The 26,507-nt window shown below is 39.6% G+C and overlaps 1 protein-coding gene and 1 pseudogene across 1 annotated transcript in view; one reads left to right on the plus strand and one right to left on the minus strand.

Moving 5' to 3' along the window:
- C3H12orf42 (chromosome 3 C12orf42 homolog) overlaps positions 1–7,416 on the plus strand; it is a 152,920-nt gene extending 145,504 nt beyond the window's left edge. The window contains exons 5-6 of the mRNA XM_053583351.1: positions 2,577–2,942; positions 6,965–7,416. Coding sequence (XP_053439326.1) covers positions 2,577–2,942; positions 6,965–7,416 — 818 coding nt within the window. The remainder of the gene's footprint in view (positions 1–2,576; positions 2,943–6,964) is intronic.
- Positions 7,417–19,640: 12,224 nt separating this feature from the next.
- On the minus strand, positions 19,641–21,642 carry LOC128580880 (high mobility group protein B1-like; annotated as a pseudogene).
- Between the last annotated feature and the right edge of the window lie 4,865 nt (positions 21,643–26,507).

The following is a 26,507-nucleotide window of genomic DNA, read 5'->3' on the forward strand; positions in this document are numbered from 1 at the left end:
TATACATAGACAGGTATATATATACAGTGTACAACAATATTTTGAAATATGTGGAATCAATTCAGATTGCATATGAAACTAGCACATTGTACCCCTTGATTACACTAATGTACATAGCTATGATTTTACAATAAAAATGAATAAATAAAAAAAAAAACAACAAAAACAAAAAAAAAAGAGCTGATTCACCTATACATTATCTCATGTATCATTTTTTGTGTTTGTGGTAAGAGGAAACACCGAAAATCTATTCTCTTAGTGATTTTCCCAATACAAACCAATGCCATTAAGTATAGTCACCATGTTGAACAATGGCTCTCTCTCACTTCTTATCCTTGTTCCTCCATAAGGTGTATATTCCCCACTGCCCCTTAGCTTCTTTCAAAATTTTCTCTTAATGTTTGGTTTCAATACAATATATGTATGTTCTCACTCATAAGTGGGAGCTAATCTCTACATATGCATGGTCATACAGAGTGGAGTAATAGACATTGGATATTCAAAGGTTAGAAGGTAGGGGTGAGGGATGAAAAATTGTGTACAAATGTACAATGTGTACATTGTACACTATCCAAGCTTATATTATTATCCAATAATAACCATATACAATATATCCATGTAACAAAACTGCACTCTCACCCAGAAGTCTATTCTCATTTTATAAAAGAGGAAACTGAGGCAGAGATGACTTAAGCAGCTTTGACAAGGTAACACAGCCAGGGAGGGATAAGACACAGATTTGACCAAGTATTCTGGGCTCAGAGCTCAAGGAGTTGGCCTCTAAGCTCTACCACTTCTCAGGGATTAGTGTGTTTTCGATTCTTCTCTTGGACTCAACACTATCAGCTTAAAAATTACTCTCACTCTCCAGCTAGGAGAAAAGGTGAATGAGGAGGTGGCAGACTTCATTAAACTCCATTACGTGGTCTGAGAGTACTCTTAAAAGAAGTGTAACTTTGAGATGTTTAGAATTCACAGAAGACCTATTTAACATGTGTTTGATTTTAGATATGCTAGAGATGAAATCAGTTGACTTCAAGCTCCTATGTACACCTAGAGTCAAGGGCAGACTAAGCTCTGGGAAATTGTCTTTGTCTTCCATTTCTCTTTTTAGGACAGGTGCCTCTGGTCTTCTTACAACATGAACCTGCTAGCGTTAGAGGCATGAGCGAGGAGACACAGAGTGGGGAAACAAACACATAGAGGTTGTATTTTGAGGCCCAGCTCTAAGGAGCAAGTGTGAAGTGGGCATCATGCTTGCTGGCACTTCAGAGGACTCACCACATTTGCCTCCTATTGATTCTAAAACGAACACATCAACATCTATCATGATTTATCATGAGCTATTTTGAAGCTTAAAGGGAATGAAAACATTGTTTCTGTGAAATACTTTCAGCCCTGAGGTTTATTTTCTTGTACCTCGAAATCTCCTGTCTGCCACAATATTATTTCAGATAAAATGAGCAGCAGATGGAAGATTTGTGCTACAAAATAAGAAGCAGAGACATGTACACATTAAAAGAAACATGCAAATCTTGAATATTGGGAAGAGCTTTTTAGCAAACAAAATGCGGAAAGCCAAATGTCTCAGTAGTTGGACAGAGTCGGGCCCTTACATCAGTAGTCTGAGGAAGCCTGAGGGAGAAGTTAAGAACTTAGGCCCCTAGAGGCATGATGGGTTCCAACGGAACCCAATTCCCTAATTTTATTCATTGGGCCTTAGGCAGAGTGCTTGATTTCCTTCCCTAAGATGTCATTTCTTTTCCTATATGTTAGAAATAACGCAGATGGCATTTTCTATGGGTGGAGGCATGAACAATAGGGCAGAGCTGGCCTGTGATCGGTGCCCAGGATTTGTGAGCTATTATCACTGAGGTGCCTTGCATCTCTGGCTTCAAGCCCAGGTCACCCGGGTGAGGTGCGTCCTTTAGCAACACTGGCATGAACAGTGTAGTAGAAAAACAAAACTCTCCAAGATTCCGTGTCCTGGGTCCCAAACTCAGCTTCTTCACCACCTGACTGGTGGTGAGACAAGATGCATTAATTAAACCAGGGTAGATGTAGAAGGTGATGGAGACTCAGTTTCAGATGACCCTGAAGGTCTCTTTTCAAAGTGAAACTGTAAAATACCTCAGGCCTTCTGTTCTTGATATTTGAACAACAGACAAGGACAGATCAAATGCCGTAGCTTCTACTGTTTGTTTTCCTTTGGGATCAGGAGACCCACTGCTACTGTTCTGAAAGATTCAGGGGTGTCCAGCCTTTTGGTTTCTCTTGGCTGCATTGGAAAAAGAATTGTCTTGGGCCTCATGCAGTGCCTACAACACAGCTTGAACTCCACAAAAGCATTTCTAGTCTTTTCCCTCCTTTTCCAGGCCTTTCCCTTCTCTTCTTTTCCCACTTATCTACCCTGGTCCCTGTCTTCTTTGCCATTTTTGCTTGCTCAGGGTACAAACATGAAATAATCCAAAATCCATATGTTACCTGATTCCATCTTTTCTGCCCATAATTTAGTAGGTGATATTAAAGTATATATTTTTCAAACTAATGTGTTTTCCTTTTATAATATCTTCCAGAAAAGATTCAGAGTCCAGTGGCATATAAGAGACTATTTTGTACTTACAAGTACATCGTCCCAAGGTCTCCTGAAAGAACAGTTTCTTTCGAAGAAGACGAAAGGTATGGAGAGGTCTACTCCTCCCCAACACCCAGTGAGACAGATGAGGCCCCGCTGATCTATACGGCCAGAGAAGAAATTAGGAAGAGAACCAAAGGAGTGCCCAAGCAGGCGTGGAGCAGTCCATTTGTGGGCCAGCAAATGGCACAAAAACCTGCTGAACAATACTCAGCAAATCCTCTTCACCTGGAGGCTGCGGGCATGCACATGACTAGACACAGGAGGCTGCAGAACCAGCCCTCCACCAGAGCCAAGGGAAATTCTGGTAGGTATCACGTTGTGGTTCCTAACACTTCTTTTCTTTTTTCAGTTAGTCGTGTTTTGCTTTCAACTTGGCTATAAACAAAAATTACTGACTCAATGGCAGGTCCTATTCTAGAAGGTACAATAAGAACTGTATTAGCCCTTAATGAACATCCCAAGCAATGTATTGAAGGAGAAAACAGGTGTGAATTGGTGACAGGTAATTTGATGATTCAGGTATTGCACCTGATAATGACAGCTATTAATTAGTATGATCATCATCATTTTCTGCCCCATTTATTAAACTCTTACCTTGGTCCAGACAGTGTGCTGAGAAATTTTGTATTATTTTATGAAATCCTCATATAACTCTCATAGGAAGATAATATTATTACCCCCATTTTATAAATAAGGAAGCTGTGAATTTATAACAAAGCATAATGTATATAGTAATGAATTGTCTTAAACTCACACATAGGAATAGGAGGAATGATTAAAAATAAGGAGATTACCCAGAAAAAATGAGCTTTGGCACCAAGAAGATCAGGGCTCAAGTATCAGCTTTCTCTCATTTCAGCTGTGCAGCCTGATCAAATCCTATCAATGTTCATTGAGCTCACTTTTTTTCATCTGTGAACTAGTGACCATTACTACTTAGGAGAGGTGTTGCAATTAGAGGATTGGTTCAGAAATTGTTTCCTGAACATAGTATGGACTGAACGGTGTTGGTGATGATGAGGGCTGCATGGCACTGATGATCAGGATGGATGAGAGGAAATGTATGGAAAACCAGCTTGTCGCCAAATAGTCCATGAACTGTTATGTAAAAGAAGGATTAGACTTATGTTATGTAGCCCCATCCTTTTTTGCTAGGGATTCTTTTTTTTTTTTTGAGACAGAGTCTTACTTACTCTGTCACCCTGGGTAGAGTGCCATGCTGTCATAGCTCATAGCAACTTCAAAGTTTGTAATTCTCTTGCCTCAGTCTCGAGAGAAGCTGGGACTATAGGCAAGTGCCACTACACCTGGCTAGCTTTTCTATTTTTAGTAAAGACAGGTCTTGCTCTTGCTCAGGCTGGTCTTGAACTCTTGTACTCAAGCAATTCACCTGCCTTGGCCTTCCAAAGTACTATAATTAACAGGTGTGAGGCATCGGGCCCAGCCATTGTTAGGAAACTTTTGGAGTAGATTTTGCTCCAAATCAGTGGTTCTCAACCTTCCTAGTGCCGTCGCTTTAGCAATGAAAATAATTTTATGGTTGGGGGTCACCACAATATGAGGAACTATAGTAGAGGGTTGTAGCATTAGGAAGGTTGAGAACTACTGCTTCAAATGTTTGTGCAATTGATTGGAATCAGCAAAAAAGGGAAGAGGTCGATTTTTGACTCAATACAAAGAACCTTCTTTGACCTTGGGGAGTATGTACTACCTTGGGTGGAATTGCTCAGGAAGGGGCTGCAAGACTTTCCTCCTGAGTGGCTGAGTGAGAGACTCTTGCACTAGGATGGGGAGCAGATGATGCTGGTTGGGTAACATTTTTGGAGTCCTACTATGTACAAGGCAACGTGCTATAAAACTGAACATGTATTTTTCCATGTTGATCCACGTGGCCCTCCTCTGAGATAGAAACTATTATTTCCCCATGGTTTAAATGTGGAATCAGAGGCCCTAGAGGTCTGTAATGTTAGGGCTAGAGCTGAGATTCAAGCTTTCCCTTCCGACTCTGGGCCACAGTGCTTTTATATTAAGGTTCAAAATCTGATAATAATAGCAGTTGGAACATCTTATCATCTTCTTTTCTCTGATACTCAGCTAGTTTCCTTTTTCACTATAAGTCTTGTGGGTGTATTGTATAGCCTACTTAGGTCTTTTCTAACTTTCTTTCTTGCTTTATTTTTCTCCATAGGATTGATTACCAGCTAAAATTTAAAATTTTTTCATTTGTTACTTTCTGGCTTTTTCTCCCTTTTTCTCCAACACAAGTAGGATGTAAGCTTTGTAAGTACCTAAGTTGCCTGCCTTCTATGCCCTTCTATATCCCAGTGTCTAAAATACTGCCAGGCACATAATAGACACTAAAATATTAATAAATGAATAAATGAATGAACAAACTGTACCTCACTAGCAGCCCTCCAAGATAGGTAGTACAATCCCCAGGCTTCAGATAAGGACAGAGACATAGGCCAGGAGATGGCCAGGATTGGAATCTATGAGGGCCTGACCTCAGAGCTTTTCTTCATTACACCACACACTCCCTCCCTAAAACAGTACGTTGTAAAATGCACCATTACCAAACTGCTTTCAAGGAAGGAATTGCTATTCTTTGACTCAAGACAGAATACAACATATTGTCAAGGTCATTTTCTGTTCCTCCGAATTCCAGAGCCACATCCATGTTCTCTGGTAGATTCTTCTTGCCGTGAATATTGATGCAGTGATTGGTTCTTCTGGGAAGACTAGAAATCAAAAATGAACAGGGATTAAGCATCTAATTTTCACGAAGCAATGGGTTTGAAGTTTGCTTTAACCTGGAGATACTAGAATGCCATTCCACTTTTACTACCAGGAAACCATTCTCATATTGGAAAAGTCAGATTCACTAAACATTTTTTTTTCTGTGACTTGGGTATATTGAGTGTGCAATGGGAGGTGACCAGACTCTACCAGGCATAGAACAGTGTATGATGAACTCAACCAAGCAGTTAGAGATAGACCTGCTGTTTGACAGCCTCCGTTAGGAAGGTACTGTGACTTCTAATTCTTTTACTTTTTTAAATTTACAAGTGATCCTGTGGGTTGTTCCAAATAGTCTAGACACCCACAAGTGAATCAAAACCCTTTAAAATCTTGTAGAAACTGACTTAAATCACACAAATTATCTTAATCCACTACTGAAGAATTAGACTTTAATTTGTGTGGGTCAATGGGAAGAATGCCCTAGGTAAAAGTTTGAGATTTTATACATAAGTATTTATTATACGTTATAATTTACATTAAATATAAAATACTGAAATACATCTATATTCTTTTGCAGTCTTGGCTGTACTGTTGTAAAAAGTTATCACATCTTTTATATGAAAAAATGATTTGGTTGGGCAAAGAAAGAAAAAAAAAAAGAAATCAAGCCCCTTAGTATTAGAGTGTTTGTTTGTGTGTATTACATCATCCTGGCCTCAGGGTAATTCACTGTTTGCTTTAATCTTCAGCTGGTTGCAATTTCTAATAAAACCCAGGAAGTGACTGCTTTATGAATTTTGAAAACTCATCATTTGTCAGCCTAAACGAGCTGTGGGTCCATTTGTTTCTGAATATCCAATTCCACCTAACAAGTTTTCATTCGCTGACTTCCCTCAAATTTAGGAATTGGGGCTCTATGTTAGTCATTCTTCCGTTTCCCTCTCCTTAAAAGTTTTGAACCGTTTTCCTTGAAGTAAAAAGTTTTATAAGGATTCTGCAAAAAACATTTCGGAGGGAGGGAAGGAGGGAAGTATCTTCAACGAACAGGAAAGACATAGTGTTTTTATTTTCTTTTCCTAACCCATTTTTAATTTTAAAAAATCGGAAAGGAATACCCTTATGTTTCTTCCTTGCCCCCCTCGGATTTTTTCTTTTTTTAATTTCAAGTTAATGTTGAGACTACAAACTAGGATCCGGTGTTTGCATTCGTTAGGTAGAATTCCTCTTGTAGCTGCGTCCCCCCCACCCCCAAGAGATGTGCCATATACCCTCACATTGTGCCCATTAAGTGGGAGCTCTCCAATCCTTCCCCTTATCCCTCCAGTTGGCATTGAACTGGGTTTTCTCCTGTGTGGGCGTGTATTAGATCGTCTACTGACGTTTTTATTTTCTTGAATGTGAGGAAGCAGGAGAGGATATCGTCAGGGCATTTCCTTCCTCTCTGCAGCACATTACAAACGTGGATTTCTCAGACATCCAGTTGTCACCAGGGGTTGACGCGGAAAGCGCGGGGCGGGCGCAGTGTGGTCCCTCCCCGCCCCCGCCTCGCGCCCTAGAGCGCCACCCTGGTCGTGCTTTGCCTTCCAGGTTCCCACGTGAGACCGTCCACCGCCATCGGCTTCTGCAGGAGGAGCCAGACCCCCCAGGCCCGGCAGAGCGTCTGGCGGAGCTCCTCGGAACCCGAGCTGGAGGAGACGAGCGCAGAGGCCACGGCCGGCTTTCCGGCACCCCGAGACGTGCAATGCGGGCTCCGGTGCGCGTCCGGAAATCCAGTGGGACGGAGCCCGGTTGCCATGGCACTGGAGACGCTCCCCAAGCATCCCCAGGCCCCGGGAGACAGGAGGCCCGGGGGAGACACCTCCCTCCAGGGCGAGCTGGCAGCGTCGCCCCTTCCTCTGCTGGCCGGGGCTTCCACCCTTTTCTCCTCCAAGAGGTTAATAAAGGTTTGCTCGGCGGCTCCCCCGCGGCCGCCCCGGCGCTACCATACGGCGTGTTCACAGGCGCTGCCCAGGCCGGTGGTGAATGCGCACTTGCGCTGACCGCTGCGAGGGGATTGTTCCGATCAATGCCCGCCTGGAACAACAGAGAGCGCCTCAGATGGACTGGTTTCCACAGCACCATTGTGAGGCTTTTGTGAAGCAGTTTTGAACCTAATAAATAATGTCAAAAGTCTCTAGCGCAGCCAAAAATGTTCCTTTTGAAGCATTTCTAATAGTATTTTTGTTCTGTGGTGTCTCCCAGTGTTACAAAGCATTTGCACCTCACAATGGGGACGGGGTGCATCGCGTGCCGCTGCGCCCTGTGCCTCCCGGGCTGGCCTCGACCCCTCTTTGTTTGGCCTTCGCAGGTAAAGGGTTTCGCTGGCCAACCTCCCCTTGGGTTTAAGGATGTTTTCTAAAGGTCTTTAGCATTTCTAAACTGAGGTTTGGAAAACTTAATCGAATGTCTGTAATTTAATGGTTAACATGAAATTCGATTACTTCTTATGTGCCCAGAGGAATTCTTCAGGCTACATTGCAGTTTTTTTTTTTTTGTCAGAAACCTGAAGCTGGATCCTTGTTTGAGGCCCTGAAACACTCAGAACTAAGTTCAATGTACAAGCGATGCTAAATTTGCTAATTGATAATCGAAAATACGGAGCGGCTTAGGAAACCTCAAACCTCAAACTCTTGGGCTCGAGATCTTTTTGCCTCCCCCCAGCCCCCAAGTAACTGGGATTACAGGTGCCGTCCACAATGCTGGGCTATTTTTAGAGATGGGGTCTTCCTCTTGCTCAGGCTGGTCTCAAACTTCTGAGCACAAGCAATCCACCTTCCTTAGCCTCCCAGAGTGCTGGGATTACAGGCATGAGCCACCCTGCCTGACCCAGGCAACATTTTTGATTTTGGTTAACAGCTTTTGGTCCTGATGTCATGCTGAGACCAATTCTATCCAATGATTTTCTGAGTTTAGTTTTTCTCTTTTTATGTGTCATTTTTAACATTCAGAGAGAAACAGAAATAAATATGCGTGTGTGTATATATATGTTATATATAGTTATATATACTATTATATATATTTACCTATCTATAGATAGATACACACACACACACAGTTTTGCCTTTGAGTATGTTGCAATTTTTCCACAGGCAGAGGGTCACAGGCAAGGAGTTTGATACATGGAGGCTGTAAAATCTTCTTGCATTTAAATATTTTTGGCTTCATTTCAAATTATTATATATAGCCTGGCTACATTTAAGACATCATCATGTCTCCAGTTCAAATTTAAATCTCAAAGTTTAAATAGGAATGAAATGTTATAAGCAATAAGTGCCTAACATTTAGGAGTCTGTTTGGTACTTTGAAGACTTTCTTGTAATTTCTTTAAACATCATCATTCCCTATGAGTCATGTACTTGAAAGAAAAATCCCTCAAACTTTAGAACTATCTTGATTTCAGATTAATCCGATCTTTATAATAAATGCACTTTCATTTTTATTGATTAAAATGGTTTTGTTATAAGACAATGTGCAGGTTATCAGTGGTGATTGCTATTGCTTTTCTGAATGGCATTTGCTCACCAGAGTCATGTGACAACTGTAAGTTCAACTTCATGCTCTTTGGTTGGGGAGTAGTGTGTGGGAAAATTCATGGGTTTCATGTAGAATTTTGATTCCGGGATAATTTAATTCAAAATTTAATTATGAGCTACCACAACTGGTATTTTTCAGGCCAAGAAACCATTGCTTTAAGTCATTCTAGACCAACCAAAAGTTTGTAATTGTCAATTTCAAGAAGAGAAAATGAATTTGATGGGACAGATGACTTCCCTCAGCAATAGAACGGCAAATTATTGACTTTACTGAAAACATAATGCAGACAGAGAAATTCTGTTCAGAATTTAAAAAAGGGACCATAAAGGCCAAACATATAAAATATGTGGTAACTTGGCCTCCCAGAGTGTGGTACACCATGTTATAAAGCAGTTTCCCAAAATATGTTCTATGGAACACTAGTACTAGAAAGATGCTTTGAGAAATGGAAAGTTCATAGGTAAATATGTCTGTGACATATACCCTCTTAGAGAATCCCAGTAATAAAGTAGGTCTCTGAGAAATCCCTTAATAAAAAAGATCTGATAAATTTTAACTCAGTACTTCCCAACTTTATTTAATCAGGGAAACTTGATAGGTGTGTTTCTGTATACACATACATGTATTTTTTAAAACTAATATGTCAATATCTTAGAGTCCTGTGGAAGACATTTGAGAAAACATTGCTTAAAACTCTATCTTAAATATTCTAGAAGCTGTGTAGAGTGATAGGGTTCTAGGTAAGTATTTCCTTTTAAATAAGTGAGATAAGAATCATATTAAAGAAAGAAGCCTTTTAGGAACCCATTCTTCCTTGGAGGATTGTGATAACCTGGCTCTGGGTATTGGCCCCCATTTGGGGTGCACATGTTTGGGAGAAAGTTAGTTGGTTTAGCCATGGCCATGCTTAGATAGTGATGGATGAGAAGCATTTTCAACTTTCACTGTTAGAGTCATGATCTAAAGTGTTCAAGTTCTTCAGAAGGATGGCTCCTTTTATACTAGGACTGAGACACAAATATGCCCAGGTAAACGCAGTGAAATCTTTCCCAGTGCCATTAGTTCTGGGGAGAAATGTACTGACTTAAACTAAAATAATTGAGGATGAATCAATTCTAGCAAATAAATAATATGTGTTCATGTATGGCACAGGCAGTGAGATCCAGTAGTCTAAAGTAATTGTTGTACAGATTCTGAATTCCAGCTTGCCTTTATTTCTTCAGGAATATGTGATTTGATTTGTGGTGCATTTATTACTACATGCTATGAATACCTTTGAAAGGACATCATATATCACTTCATGGAAAAATGTTTCTATAAATGCTGCATTGAAAAATAGATATTGGTAAATTTTAAAACTTCGGTGAATTGAGAAGCTAACTATTTAAGAGAGTCTTGAGTGAATACTGCTAATACGTGAAGACTACTTTAATATAAAACAATAATTATAACAAGAGTAACAGTATTGTGTATTATGTACTAGGGATTGTTCTAATGTATTCATTTAGTTCTTAGAGTGGCTTAATGAAGTGGCTACTATAATCCATTTTATAGATGATGAAGCTTCATTTTTAATGCTAATATACAGACATATGTATATACAACTAAGCTTTAAAAGCTACATTATATATTATAAATGTTATTTTATATAGAAAGCTGTATTATATGCTTAAATCTAGCATATATGCACATATGAATGTGCGTATGTGTTTCGCTAATGTCTGTAAGTCAGTTTCTGTGCTTGTTGTTGGTACACACGTGAGGTAAGTATGGAAACTCTGCATATAGCCTTGTCTCCTGAGAATGTGGTGAGGAGTGGGAGTTGATAATTGTGGGTAGACAACATATAATACATTTGAACTCTTTGAAGAGTAAATCTGCACAAGGATTTTTATTGTATAATTCCTTTTGTTCAAAACATCGTTCCTGCGAATGAAGGCTCAGGAAATAAGAAAAGGTGATTTTGAGGTTGATGAAAGATGGCAGCGCTTTTCAAGATTACTGGACTTGGCCAATATCTGACTTGAGAAAGGGATGGGATATTGTAGCAGGAGCATTGAGCAAGGGGCTGAGGTGCTGGGGCTGCCTTGGATCTAAGAAGAAGAGGAATAAGGCAATGGTTTTGGAACTACTAAAATATGTTCCTGTCAATGTGACCTGGAACTTAGTGTCACCCCCCACCATTTGGCTGGCGTTTCTTTGCTGTTACAATGGAATGACATGTTTTGTTTACTGAAAAAGGGTAAGTTGGGGATCAAGTTTGCTGTAACATCAAAGCATTTTGAAAGGATGAATAGTATACAAATGCAAGTCTTAATTTTATGGCTAATATCAACAATAATTAGTACATGTATTATCATTAGTTATACAGGGCTAATTCAAGGTGTTATATTATCCAAGTGCTTCCTCTATTTCTGGCAGCCAATGTCATCATACTCCTCCCTGAGAAGTTTTTATATGTTATATTCTTTACATGCAGCACATACTATGAGGTCAGAATATCATTAATCCTGCTTATCAATGTGGATACTGAAACACCGATAGACAAAGCAATTTGGCCAAATGATTGCCGCCATCAGCTGTCTTCACAAACATTATACTACAGTATCTTCCACAAACCAAATTCTATATTAAAAAAATAATGCATGAAGTTGATAAATCAGCAAACCATTCCATTTATAACCTCTAATACAGAACGTTCACGTAAGGGTACAGAATGCCCATCTGCAAATGTGATCTTTTAATCCAACTCTCTTTGTAAAGACTCTGAAACTACTCAGACAAGAAGAGGAGTAAGGCCATGTTTTTGGAACTACTAATGAAATGTGCCCAGGAGGATTTGAAATCACAAAGGGAACCCAGAAGAAGCTGTTGTCAGGGTGAGTCTTGACATTAGGAAAAATGCTCCAGAATTCATAAGGTGTGTGCGTCCCTCTGGCCTGGTTTAGGCTCACTGTGGGATACGATGCCCTGCGGGTTCTTTTTCATAAGTTTTTTGCCATGTTTAGCTCTGACTCCTATTGCTTCCTTTACACTCCTGCACCCTGTATTTTCCCTCCTCGGTGGGGATCAATCTGACTTGGTATGTCAGTGATATTGAGATTGTCATGAAGTGTTTATTGGGTCCTTAATATTCCAGGCAGTCATCGGGCAAGATTTGAGAAGCGTGACTCAACCAGCATTTAGTGCACTCACCATGGGCTAGGCAATGCCCTTGGATCTAGGCATGTCCATGACATAGTAAAAAGGACACGATCCTCTTCCTTGACAAGCTCAACCTAGCCTAAGACATAGGTCTTCCATTTGGTCATTCTAAAAATGCTGAACATCCACCTTGAGCTGTGCATCTTTTATTGGCAGGGAAGGTTTTGACCAAGCAAAACCTAAAGGCATCCCAGTCTATAATCCTTCAGCCAGAATTCTGAAATCTGAAATCTCTGAAATACTTCTGTGTTATATTATTGTCATGCCCTTTTCTCAGCTGGAAACTGAGGTTAAAGAGCTTAAGTTACTTGTCCAAGGTCACATGGCCTATTCAAGGCTGAGCAGGGCCGTAAACCTGGCAGGCTGATGAGAATTTGCATGCAGCTCCTCTCTCATCAGTTTTTCTCAGACGGGCTCCTAAGCTTTCTTTATCCAGCTTTCTTTGTTTATTAAGAAATTACACAAAAGTAATAACAAGTGTCTAAATAGATCCACCCACCCCCAGCCATTTGCCCGTCATCTGGCTAAATACTACATATATTTACTAATATGCACTCAGAAAATATTCTTAAATGTGTAATAGCCTGCATTGGGGTTAGCACCACTTATATATTTCATATTTTTTTAAAAAGACACTTTTTTCCCCCACTTTTCCCTAAGTCATGCTTATCTTTCCTATACGCTGTGTGTGGATGTTTGGAATACCAAAGAGCATCCTTATCCCTCAACTGTCTATTCACCCTGTTGGGGTTTGGTCCCCTCCCTCCTTAATTCTTTTTTTGGAATAAAATCTGAAATCAGCATGTGTGTTAGTTCTTTCCTTCCCACACCTCCTCTAGGTTAAAGTTGAATTCTTTGAGTTCGAAATTTTTTTGTGTGTGACTTTAACAATGTTTTCTTCACATGTCCTTGCATAGGCCCAACAATTGCTTGTTGACCCATTTTAACCTCTTTTGAGCGTCATCTTCAAAGTGTAACTGTCCTTGACAATGAAAGAGACCTTCCTATTGTCTGGTCCTTCCAGGCAATTTTTAGCATGGAGCTCAATGGCTTTCAGATGGAGGAGGTGGCTAGAGGAAGGAGACAAAGTGAGCTGTTGTTCCTGAGTGACTTTGCTAAAGTTTCTCTTTTCTCTCTCAGAATGGCGCCCTTCTATAGAAGATGACAGACGTTTTGACAGGTGCAATATGCTTTGAACTGTTGTGTCCGATTTTTCTTTTGTCTTGGGTTTTCCCAGCGGAGTGGTACATCTCAGGATACTGATATCCATATTGTCTGCTTTTCGCTTAGTGCCATGAAGGCTTCCTTCTTACTTCCCCCTCCCCCCCTCTCTCTAGGTCCTCGGGGTGCATGTTATAACCCAGATGGGAAGGCGGACATTAGTGTAGGAACCTCTCCCCTCCCCTTCTTTCCTCCAAATCACTTCTTGCATCATTTTCTCCTTATTGTTTATAAAAAGAAAGGAGGAAAAAAATTGCCAAAAGGTATTAAGAAAAAACAAATTACTTGTGACCTAATAAATCAGGAAAACTGCTGCATACAAGTTGAAGCATACCCTTTCGTGCATTTTTTTTTTAGCAAATTCAAATATAGACTTAATTGTGCAAAAAAAAAAAAAATGAGCCCATACTACACACATTGTTCTTTAAGTTGATTCATCTCCCTTACAACAAACTGTTGACATCTGTGTAATATCATCCCATAGTGATCTTTATTCCCATTTTAAACATCTGCAGACTTTTATTGCATCATTGTACTGCAAATTAATTCACTAATTCACTGTTCTAGAACATTTTGTTGTTTGCAAATTCACTAACATAAATATTTTTATGATGAATATGATCCGCTATTTGACATATCCTTATTAGATACTGTCCTATTTATTTTTATACTTTGAATTCCTAAAAGTGGGATTGCTGGCCAAAATGCATACCAAGTTTAACTTTTAATATCTTTTCTTTCCACAAAGATATCTAAGCATTTTACCTGGCACAGTCTTTGACTTGGAGAAGTTAAAAAAAAAAAAAAATGATGACTTTAGTTAGAGAAGATTTAGGCCAAGACAAAACTAGGCATCAGAGACCCTAAATAAAATCATTTTGTTTCTTCACTTTGATGGTGGTGAACTAGATCTACCCAGACTTTTCTGTTTTGCTACAAATGTGGAAAAATTTTTGTTTCACATAAGTTTTGTTTGAAACTTTCATTTCACAAAAGTTTTAGAGGACTTCTCTTCAGGGATTAAAACTAGAGGCTGCCAAATATATAATGGAACCTGTTTCAAAATTAAACAATTATGGAACTAGAACCCCCACTGCCCAGTTTATTTCTCTGATCTTTTGTGTATTGCTATTAAATGTGATTGTTGCCCAATCTCTTAGTCCAACTCTCACTAAAAAGAGCAGGTTGAACCAGGATAGGAGGCAAGTATTTATAAAATCAAATAAAAATTTCTGTGCTCCTTGTAGTGAGTGATTTTACTCTTTTGTTTACATTTATATTATTTCTTCTTATTAAGAAAATTCTCAAATCCAAGGAAGGATGAACTAACAGAGGAAGTTTAGCATTTGGGGGTTTTTACTAATGCAAGAAATAAAGGAGAATTTGAGATGTTTACTTCTCTACCTTTCAGAATCTTCTAAAGATATGCTCACTTATAAATAATCTTACCACATAAGCAGCATCGGGGGAAGTTAATGAAGAGAAAGATCATTTATAAATCTGACATAGTGGGATCTGGTTTACAGAGCATCTAAAAAATCAAAATATCACGCTCTGGCTTGGCTCCTGTAGCACAGTTGGCAGGTTCAAACCCAGCCCGGGCCAGCTAAAACCAAATGACGACTGCAACAAAAATAGCCAGGCATTGTGGTGGGCGCCTGTAGTCCCAGCTACTTGGGAGGCTGAGGCAAGAGAATCATTTAAGCCCAAGAGTTGAAGGTTGCTGTGAGCTGTGATGCCATGGCACTCTACTGAGGGCAACATAGTGAAACTCTGTCTCAAAAAAAAAAAAATCATGCTCTGTGGAAAGTGATGGAATATATTTTCTAGGTTTGGAATGAAAGGAAAAGATAAGATTACAATTAAATGCTTATTTAAAAGGATAGGTAAAAGTATTTGCAATTTGCAGATAGAGACATTCAAGTAGGTAAAGGTGCTAAGTGTAATTTTTATTTCCAACTTAGTTGTTTCTTACAAATGGTATGATCAATTATCCTGTTTATTTGGATTCCCTCCTTTTACTCCTCTCTCATTTTCTACTTTGTTTTACTCAGAGACAGGTTTGAATGGAACCCTTGATATGAACATCAACACAGCTTGTGAATTCTGCTGGGTTACAAAATCCCTTCTGCTTTAGTTGAAGCAGCAGGACATTGGAGTTTGAAGTGCTGTGGGCCATGTGATCTGTTGATCTCTTTCTGGGTTCCGTGACTCTGCCTAGTAACAGTTGATTAATGGTGGAGGGTGACTTTGAGAGAAGATCTCATCAGTTCCCCAGAGTTTGAAGACTTCCTCATTATCTTAGCCTTTCACTGCTGCCCTTAGGAAATTTTACTCACAAATTAGGTCGAACAAAGTCTTCTCAAAGAAAATTATTTTCGCTCTTTGGTCATCAGGGAGCAGAAGGCTTGATGGTCATTTACTGCAATGAAAAAAGATGCAGGAGGCCAGTGGCGACGGAGAGCTGGGCTATTGCTCAGGCTTCTTTCTTCTCTGCTCCAGGGCTGGGTTTTCAGGAGAAGAAACACGATAAAAACTATCACTTTAGTGGCAAGTTGGTCTCAAAAAAATTTTTTTTCCAGAGGTGGGGGTATATTTAGAGTTTCCAATTTTGTATTGAGATAGAGGTTATGAACACGTTTATGTATGGGGCTTCGTCATCCAGTGGCCACCTGACTTCATGATGAGTGCTGGTGGCTGTCTGCCCAGGGTCTGTTCCTCCCTTCTTATTACCAGAATATCAGTTTCATTGAGAGTAACAATATGCCAGGTTAAAAATATTCTTATGTATCTATATTTCTTGGTAGCCTGTTTTGGTCAATTGGATGAAAACAGAACTCTAATGGAAGAGCTATCATTTTCCTGATGAAAAGAAATGAATTATCTGGTATATCCAGTCTCCTTGCTTTTTCCCTTCTTCTTACCTGAATGACAGATGCAATGGCCAGAAGTAGAGCAGCCATTTTCTAACCATGAGGATGGTACCAACTGGAAGCTGGAAGGAAACTGAGTTTTTTATGACTACTTGATCTGAGAGAGCCCTGGATTCTCTACAGTTGGATTTTTGTTATATAAGAAATACCTGAACGCATACTTGGTTAAACCACAGGAGTCTATGACTTACACTTGAGTGTAGCCCTGATTGACCCTGTCCCACTTGGGTGATAATTTCACCATCATTTCCACTTGTGTGATACTCTCTAACCAGGGGTCCTTAAACTTTTTAAACAGGGAGCAAGTTCACTGTCCCTCAGACCATTGGAGGGCCGGACTATAGTTTTTTTAAAAAAAATTATGAACAAATTCCTATGCACACTGCACATATATTATTTAGAAGTAAAAAAACAAAATGGAAACAAATACAATCACACCACCTCATGTGGCCTACGGGCCGCAGTTTGAGGACCCCTGTGTCTAAATCTTGCTTTCCTCATACACCAAGTGAGCTTGACAATCACTGTCCCTACCTCAAAGGGTAGTTGGGAGTATTATTAAATAAACAATGCATATTCAAGACTTAGTACATCATCTGATATATGGAAGTTCCCAAGACGTATTAGTAATATTATTATTAGAGAGTTATTTCTGGCTGTGGTGGCCTCTGATGTGCTGCCATGTCTCATCCTTCTCTAATATCCACGTTGTTTTTTTAGAATCAAAAAGATGTTCATGTATTTATGGATTCATGTTGAGAAGCATTATACACACCACTTATTTCCCTTCTATTTCATGTGTACCCAGTCCATAGACAAATTGATAAAAACACAAAGCTAAATCTAAATTGTAAACTATTATTGGATTATGATCTGACTTGTTGCTCTTTCCAGGGGGGATAAGAAACCGGAATTTTCCAAGTGCCCACATGCTATGATTTGAGCCCAGATCACCTATCTGAGTATTAAATTAGAGATTATCCTTTGTCATCAGGGGTGAGGAACAAAGAGTTCAGCTTGAGACTGAGCTAGCATCATGGATTTTAGAGGGTTTTATAAGATACGTCTGTTGGGTTTTTGTGCCATTCAACTAGCTGAAGAAACTGGAATTCTTTACTGTTTAACACCAGAAAAGTTTTGCTTATTAATTCTTTTTGTACCAGAATGTAAAGGTAAAAGTATGGCAGGACATCAATTGATTCTACAAATAATTTGAGGCTGTATTAGATATTTCATCTTTTATTACCTTTTAATGCAGTTTTATAATAAAATTAAAAAAAAATCAAATCTGGGCATGGGCTTTGGGAAACCTGAGTGATAACTGAAATTCTGTATTATCATGAATAAGTGACTTAACTTCCCTGGGCCCTCGTTTTCTCATTTAGATGATGAGAAGGACGTCCTGGGCTGATCTACGATTCTGTACTTTCTCTAGCTTTGCCAACCTCTCTCTCCTGCAATACTGTTTTGTTTACTTCTGTTTAATCCCAACGCTCCTTCCTTTCTGCTGTTCCCCAGCACACTACTACTTATTCCAATTCACTTCCATAGTCCACACTCCATTTCTTTTTTCATTTTTTTGTCAGACCTACCCTCTAGCAAGGTGGAGTGAGTGGCCCCATCTGAAATTCCAACACTGACATCACTATACCCCAAATCCAAGTACTTTAGTCTTGCCCTGCCCATTTGTCTTTTGGGGATGTGCGTGCATATGTGTGTTAAGAACATAACTTCATATCTACTTTCTTACCAACATTTCACAGTATTGTTACAGTATTGTTAACTGTACATACTATATTGGGCAGCAGATTCCTAGAACTTGCTCATCTTCCATCACTGAAACTTTACACCCATTAACAACAGAAAACTATTCAGCCTTTGAAAAGAAGGAAATCCTGCTGTATGTCAAGACATGGATGGACCTGGAGGACATTATGCTAAGTGAAATAAGCCAAAGGTCAATACTGGGTGATCTACCTTCAATGGGGCATCTAAAGTAGTCAAATTTACAAAACAGGGAATAGAACCAGGAGCACAGGAGAGGAAAATGGAGGCTTCCCATGTCTATTTATAAAAGCTTGACTGTCAGGTGCACTCGCAGTGGTAGAACTGAGAGAAGCCCTTGGATTTTCTTTCAGGAATAGCCATTAGGTTCTTTCGAAGGACCAGGCCTAAATGGGAAAACCCACTCAACTAAAAAAAAAAAGCGAAACAGTAAAAGCAATTAAAAAAGCATAATGCTTGCTATTTTAGGTGCATAGCTTAACATGTTACCAAACTTCTATTTATAGTTTTAGTTATTTAAAATATAGTACCCTGACTTTAAATCGCATTAAAAGATTCCTCCCCATATCTGTTGAGATGGTGATGCAATTTTTCTTGTTTAGTAGTAACATAAATTAAATGTATTTTTTTTTTTTTTTTGAGACAGGTTCTTGCTCTATTGCTGAGGCTTTGGTGTCTTCATAGCTTGCAGCAGCCTCAAACTCCTGGGCTTAAGAATTCCCCCTGCTTCAGCCTCCCAGGTAACTGGGATGCAGGTGTGTGCCACCATACCTGAATAATTTTTCCATTTTTTTTTTTTTTTTTTTTTTGGTAGCGACAAGGTCTTGCTCTTGCTAAGGCTGGTTTCAAGTTCTTTCTGCATTGGCCTCTCAAAATGCTAGGATTATAGGTATAAGCCACTGCGCCTGGCCTAAACAGACTTTTTAAAAATGTGTATTTGTCGTCTTTTGCTGGATTGAAAAATAATCCTGCTTAATCATGACCTATTTTTATTTTATTTATTTATTTATTTATTTTCATGACCTATTTTTAAATATTCTATTGGATTTGGCTAGCTAATATTTTACTTAGGATTTTGCATCTGTTAAGTGAAATTGGCCTATAATTTTCCCTCTTCTTGTATATCCTTGCTTAGTTTTTGATATAAATTTATAGCTTCATAAAGTGAATGGGCTGCTTTTCTTATTTTTCTGTGTTCTGGGACAATTTATCTAAGATTGGGATTGTTGGTTCCTTTGAAGTTTGGCGTAAAACTATCTGAGCTTGCAACTGTGATTTGGGGGGAGGAGGGAAAAGATTTTTTATGTATTCAATTTTAATATATTTATATGTTGGTGTACTTCAGTTTTTTGTTTCTTCTTATATCAATATTGGCTTTTTACATTTTTCTTCAAAATTAATGTGCTTAGTATAGGTTTCAAAATTATTGGTGCATGGCTGTTTATGATACTCTTTTATGATTTTAAAAACATGTTCTTTGGTTTTATTCTACCCCCCTCAATTTATTTGCTCTCCGTTTGGACAGATTTTTCTTTTTTTTTTTAAATAAAAAATTCGTATTTACTTAGAAGCATTCAGAATGTCAACAAAACAGCTGCAACTCTTTTTTTGCAATTCCATAGTGGTATTCAGTTAACAGAACAGTAATTATTTCGTATAAGTTGCATCAGAGACAATTGAAGATGTAAAAACTACGATCTCTATATAGAACTAACTTGTGCTGTGCACCAACAAGAGCGTGCTTTAAATTTCCAGGCCAATTTATAGCCCCCATACTGTACCAGGCAAGGTTAGTGGCTATTGACAGTCCCTCCAGGACAGAGCTATCTAAAGACACATTCGGTAGTGTGTTAACTATACAATAAAAGGACACTGTACATTTTAAAAACAAATCTTACACAGCCTTACAGTTCAATTATTTTCTTTAAAAGGAGTGAATTGTGTACAGGGGGGTTAAGTGCTTTACAGACAAGAAAAAAGAACTTCACTAGAACCAACTTGTTCATCATCATCTTCTTCGTCTTCTTTATCTTCCTCCTCCTCCTTCTTTTTTGCGCTTTTTTCAGCCTTGATGACTCCCTTTTTCACTGCGTCAGGCTCTCCTTTAGCTCACTATGCAGCAATATCTTTTTCATATTTTTCCTCCAGCTTCGAAGCCTTCTTTTCATGAGGCTGCTTGTCACCTGCAGCAGTGTTACTCCACATCTCCCCCAGCTTCTCTGCAACATCACCAGTGGATAGGCTGGGGTGCTCTCCCTTGATTTGGGGGTGACATACAGACCAGAACAATGCCTGTAACTATGACTCCCCCTTGAATTGCATCTCTACTTTACCATCTTTATGAATAATTTTCTCCTTGACATCAGAAAGACAAAACTATAATGACAGAGAGCTGAGCAGTGGTTGCTGGGGATTATGATAAGAGAGTGTGACTGCAGTGGAGGTTTTTGGGTGATGGTACGGTTGTATTTTGATTGTGGTAATGGTTAAATAAAGTTTAAAGGAGGCAATTGGTTTGAATTGAGCTGCTGCACTAAGGCCAACAGATCAAACCAAAATGGAGCTACTTAGGCCTAAGTCCCATGCCACCAACTCAAAACTAAGTTGTTTATCTGACCTTCACAGAAGTCAGGAGAGAGAGAGATAATAGCCAAATTTCCAAACAGACCAGTTTTCACCAGCATGATAAAGAAATCCCCTTTGATTTACACTTTAGTTAGAAAGTAACGTTAAAATGACTATCTGCCTTTTGTTCTCTGCTTCTGTTTTTCTCAGCATTTTTTTCTGCTGGTAAAGCCAACCTCCTCTGCTCAGCTCATTGGAATATTTATTTTATTCCATATGATGAAGTGGTATCTGATTCTAGAATCACAAATAAGAGCCACCTAGGTCTTTAAATTAAATTTGTTGTAATTAATTGTCTCTCTCTCACTTTTTTTTTTTCCTGAGACACATGGAGTCTCTCACTATGTTGCCAAGGCTGGAGTCCTGTGGCTGTTTACAGGTGCAACCCTTGTGCATTACATCCTCAAACTCCTGGGCTCAAGGGGTCCTCTCATTTCAGCCCCCACAAAGCTGCAACTATAGGCCCGGGCCACCATGCCCTGCCGATTTTGTCTTTTGATACTATACATGTATTCAAATTCATAGAACACTTTTATTATATGTGAATTGAAAAAATAAAATTAAACTGCATGCTCAGTGGAAAAAAACAAAACAAAACAAAAAAGGAACAGGACAAGAAAAAGGCAGAAGGAGAACCCTTGGGTGCGCTGGGATCATGGAACTTCTTTCTTGTTTCCCCTGTAGGAGGGATATAGGTTTTCATTTACCTTTCATAACGGGCCTTGTCTGCCTTTGCCTTGCCTTCAAATTTTCCTTTCTCTTTAGCAGACATGGTCTTCCACCTGTCTGAGCGATTCTTAGGAAAGTCTGAGAAGTTGGCTGAAGCATCTGGGTGCTTCACCTGTGCTCCTCCCGACAAGTTTGCACAAAGCATGCATGTGATGGCATTTTGCCTCTCAGCTTCTTAGGATCTCCTTTGCCCATGTTTAGCTATTTTTTCTCAGTGAGACACAGTTGCCCAGTGCCCATCTGGCTCTCACCTGCCTCAGCTCTGTGTCTGTGGAGCTCAATGTACTGCAATGCCTCCTTTTTGATGGATTTTTCAACAAAATTACTATCAGTGAAGCTTGAAGATTAATGGCACCTAGAAATAAGGTTCTACCTTTTGGGTCATCAGCCTCAGGTGGGTTGTAGGACATGCCAATAAAGATATAAAATTAGTATAATAAAGAAGCTGGACTGAAATTTAGCTGAACCTAATGAAGGCATTTGCTATAAATCTTTTAGGTAAAACACAAATGGAAAAACAGAGTTGTGATTTTTTTTTCTTTAAAATTCATCTCTTTTCTCATGAAAGACACTCTAAAATTGCTGAATGTGAATAGAACCAAGCAGTTAAGATATCGAGAGCAAATAGAATTTAGTCCTGGCATATCAATTAGGAGGCTGAAAACTAAAGGATACCAATTTCAAATTAAGCATGAAGTGTTTGGCTGGATTGAAAGAATAACAGCTGGAAACCTCTGTTTGTCAAATTTGAACAAGCTGTATTTCTGTTTTTTTTTTTTTTTTTTTTTTTTAGGTAGCAAATGCTAAACTTTGAGAAAGATTCATTTATTTAGTGCCTATGAAAATGAATCTTTCACACACACACATAAACACCAGGCAAATGAGATACCTTTTACTAAGCCCAGATGAACCGCCAGCCTCCCAAATCAGTCCCAGTGAGAAAGGGTGAAAATGAGCAATGATATGCAAGAAGAATTGTAGTCCTGTCAGCTGAGAAATGGAGAGATCTAATTTGAGACTTCTAAGGGAAGGAGGAAGAAATGATCAAGCCCTTCCTATATACCAAGTGTCATACACGTTTACCACCTGCGTTCTAAGTTCAAGTTGCAAACCAAGTGGGGGTGGCCAGGGACATGACAACAAGTAGTCCCTGACCTCTTCGCATGGACATGCAACTTAAAGATGTACCTGAGGTTAACCATCTCACCTGAGAAAGACACATCTGATTACAGAATTTCAAGGTCATGTTTAAGAGCACAGACACCGATCAAAGACACATCGAGCTTGAATCCTTCTCTACCATTTCACAGCTGGATGGCCTCTGTGGGTAGATTACTTAACCTCTCTCTGTCTCAAATTCCTTATCTGTAAAATAGGATTGAATAAATGAATAGACAGTAAAGCATTTAGTGTGGTTTCAGGCCCGAAGTAAGGCCTCAGTAACATCGTACTGAGAATCTGAAAAGGAGAGAGGAACTGAAAAGACCGGGGAGGGGAACAGCAGCGCTCTCAGGAAGGTTTTGCTTGACCCTGGAGGGCACAGGAGTGCTTATTGTGACCCTATAAAAAGTGTCTTTCCGCTTTCCCTTCTTGAACTTCAACTCTGTAGGTCAAAGAGCCAGTGTGAGGAGGCCACCACAGGTGTGTCAGGCTGAAACTGCAGACATGTTCATGCTGGTTCAGACCCACGATGTGGTCAAGTAAGAGACACAGGCTCTTTTTCCCCTTCCTCCTCTTCTTCATCCTCCTCCTCCTTTAATTTCTGGTTTCTTAAGATAATTGACTTATCCTATGACCATACCACCTCCTTATTCTCTGAGGCTTTTAGATGAAACATCCTGTAGAGTAAAAACTCAGCAGATTTTCAGGCATGGAATTAGGAATTCTAAACTTTTCATTTTCCCAGTTGAGAGAATATGTGAGGACAGTTAAATGATGACCCCAGGTTCTCATCACGCTGGTGATGGCGTTAAAGTTACATAGTTGGGATGTGTCCCCCCTCAGTGAGAGTGACGCGCTCTCCATTATGGTAGAATGTGGCCAATGCACAATGCTGTGCTTATTTTGAAAATAATTATTGAAAAGCAATCATCATGTCCATTACATTTTTTATAGTTTTAATTATGTAATGTGTTATGTACAGTCAATGCCTTTATTATTTCTTTAACCTGATGTCGTTAAGTGGAAAAAGAAGGCCACACTCCTTATCAAACTGAACCTGGACAAAGCTCTCCCTGTGGTCACCCAAGGGATCACTGGTGGGTCTAGTCCAGAAATGTAGAATCTAGCTCACAGATGGTCCTAAGCTGAGTCACACCAGCATACAAAGAATGACTAATTTCCCAATAGCTAAACGTCATCAGGTGCTGAAGGTGTGGGAGGAAAACAACCGGAGTTAAAAATGTTCCTCCACCTTGTGTCTAATAGGGGACACCTAAGCAGCACAAAAATAAAACTGAAACAAATGAGCAACTTGGTCTTTCTGTGTGTGGATAAAATGAACTTGTGATTTATTGGAAGCAGAGAGCCTGGCAAAATACTAAGAAGAGAGCGCGCTTAGGTGACAGGAGACACAGAGGCAGGTGACATGCTAGTCAGGAGGCCCCAACTTTCCTTCTTATGGTGGCCTCTAACTACGTGCCCTGTGGACCTAAGTTACCTGTCCTCCCAGGGCCCCGGTTTTGTCCTGTGTACTTTCAATGATTCAAAGCTTTAAATCCTAGCTACCCTTGATCTCACACTATGTTCTCTGAAAAGAAAAACCCGCTACTATTTCTGTATCAGGTGTCAGAGGTGGCGTATTAGAAAATAAGAATGCTTTTTCTTGGAAATGTATTAATGAAACCAAGTTTTTGAAAACAGTCTGTTGTGAGGGCAGCTCAACCTAATTGTTACCTGCACAAGCCACACAAGCATATGCCTGGTGTCCTCCTAAACTGTGTGATCTTATTTATTTATTTATTTTTTGAGACAGAATCTTACTGCGCCACCCTCGGTAGAGTGCTGTGGCGTCACAGCTCACAGCAACCTCAAATTCTTGGGCTCAAGCGATTCTCCTGCCTCAGCCTCCTAATAGCTGGGACTACAGGCACCTGCCACAACGCCTGGCTATTTTTTTTGTTGTTGTTGCAGTTGTCATCGTTTTAGCTGGTCCGGGCCGGGTTTGAACCTGTGACGCGTGGTGTATGTGGCCGGGGCCCTGTTGACTGTGCTATTGGCGCTGCCTAAACTGTGTGATCTTCATCAAGGTGTGACATTGCTCTGGGAGCTCCGTGGAGCTGTTGTAAGGATTAAGTGCTTCTGCACAGTGCTTGGCACTCAGCACTCAGAGTTCCCTCTCTTGGTCTAAAGGTGTTCACCTGAGCAGATTGCCTGAGTGTCTCTTTTAAAGTTAACGTAGTTAGGATGCTAGAGACCTAAAAATAACGTGCTACAGTCAATGTTTTACCCTGGTAGAGTCTGTTTCCTCTTCCTGTGTTTTATTCCACCACTCTGTCTGAAGTAATGTTTCAAGTACTTTAGTTATCACATCTCCATACTACCTTCTTATTCTTAGATCCTCAGATGCAACACCCTGTATATTAACCAACTTGATAGTTGGCCAAACACGAAATTGAGGAGTCCGGATCTTTTATTTCATACATGAGAAACTATACCAAAGAGTTAAACTATGTGGCCATGATTACAGAGTTGGTAATGGAGCTAAAATCACATTGTTAGGATGGGTTTTCTAGCAATTAAGGTGATTCAGTGAGGCTGATGCTCAGAGCTGTGTTTGTTTTTGAAATAATTATTAAGTATCAGCATGGTAGAAACCAATTTAACCATTTAAAGGCACCCCTTGGAAATAAGCTGTGGCTGAAGCACTTGAATAGGGTACAGGGAGACTGGACAACAACATCCTGGAGTGGCTGTGTCTTTGGTCTTATTCCTCATGGTCATTGCCGTGCTTGGAGCTTCCATTTACTTCATTTACACTTTCCAAGCTCCAACCACAACGCTATGTGCTTTGCCCACTCTATCTCATTTCTTCAGCATAAAAACCTAGTGAAATAAGCATCACTGTCCCCATTTTGCAGATGAGTATACTAAGGCTCAAAGATCATGGTGAGCGGTAGAAGCAGATCATAGCTGATAGTTTCACTCCTTCACATTGCACTTCCCAGCCTTTCACCTTCTATCAAAGCCACTGTCCTGGGCTGCCTGTTTGATACAGCCACATAGGGAAGTGCAGGGGCGATTGTCACATCTCCATGTGGAAATTGCATCTAAATATTGTATCTTCCCAAGGAAAATTATTTCATAGTGCTTTGTTTGTGTGGTTGTGGTTACGCTGTTGTTGTACTTGAGTGTACAGCAACTGATTACTGACTTAAAAGTCCAGACAACAGGTGCAATGCAGAGGAGCCTCCCCAGAACCCTCATTTGCAGGGGCCAACTGTGGCTTGCAAAGAGTCACAAAGCTTTTGCTTAACACATGACAAGGTGCTATCTTGTTATTTCAGAACTGTAAAAAACAAAAAACATTTTCAGAACGACTTCTTTGTCCTTGGCAGAGCAAATAATATAATAATTTACATATTTGGTTCTTTTTTTTTTGCTCTATTTCACAATTCTTTTTTAATTTGCTGTGGGAAACTGCCAAAATCATATTATCTTAATGGAAAGATATTATATTCTATTTTGCTAAAGTGAGAACAGATTACAAGTCCTTTACTTATCAATCTGACTTGTTTTAGACCTTTTTAAAGACTTGGATGTTAAATAATTAAAAGCCGAGAATCAATTATAAAAATCTATCAAGGCTTTTCCTGATTTTTTTCACAGCTCTTTCGAAGTTTGTTTATAATTTCTTTCTTCTTTCCTTCTTTCTCTCTTCCTACCTCCCTCCTCTCTCTATTTGCGTAAATTTAAGGGGTATGTGTGCAATTCTTCCTATGATGTATTGCGTGCTGGTGGAGTTTGGGCTTTCTGTGTAACCAGATAATGTACCTTCTACCTTTTAAGTAATTTCTCACCCCTCACCCTGTTCCTTTTTCTTTCATCTCTTTTCTCAATTT

Source organism: Nycticebus coucang, chromosome 3, assembly GCF_027406575.1.
Source record: "Nycticebus coucang isolate mNycCou1 chromosome 3, mNycCou1.pri, whole genome shotgun sequence".
Classification (NCBI taxonomy): Eukaryota; Metazoa; Chordata; class Mammalia; order Primates; family Lorisidae; genus Nycticebus; species Nycticebus coucang.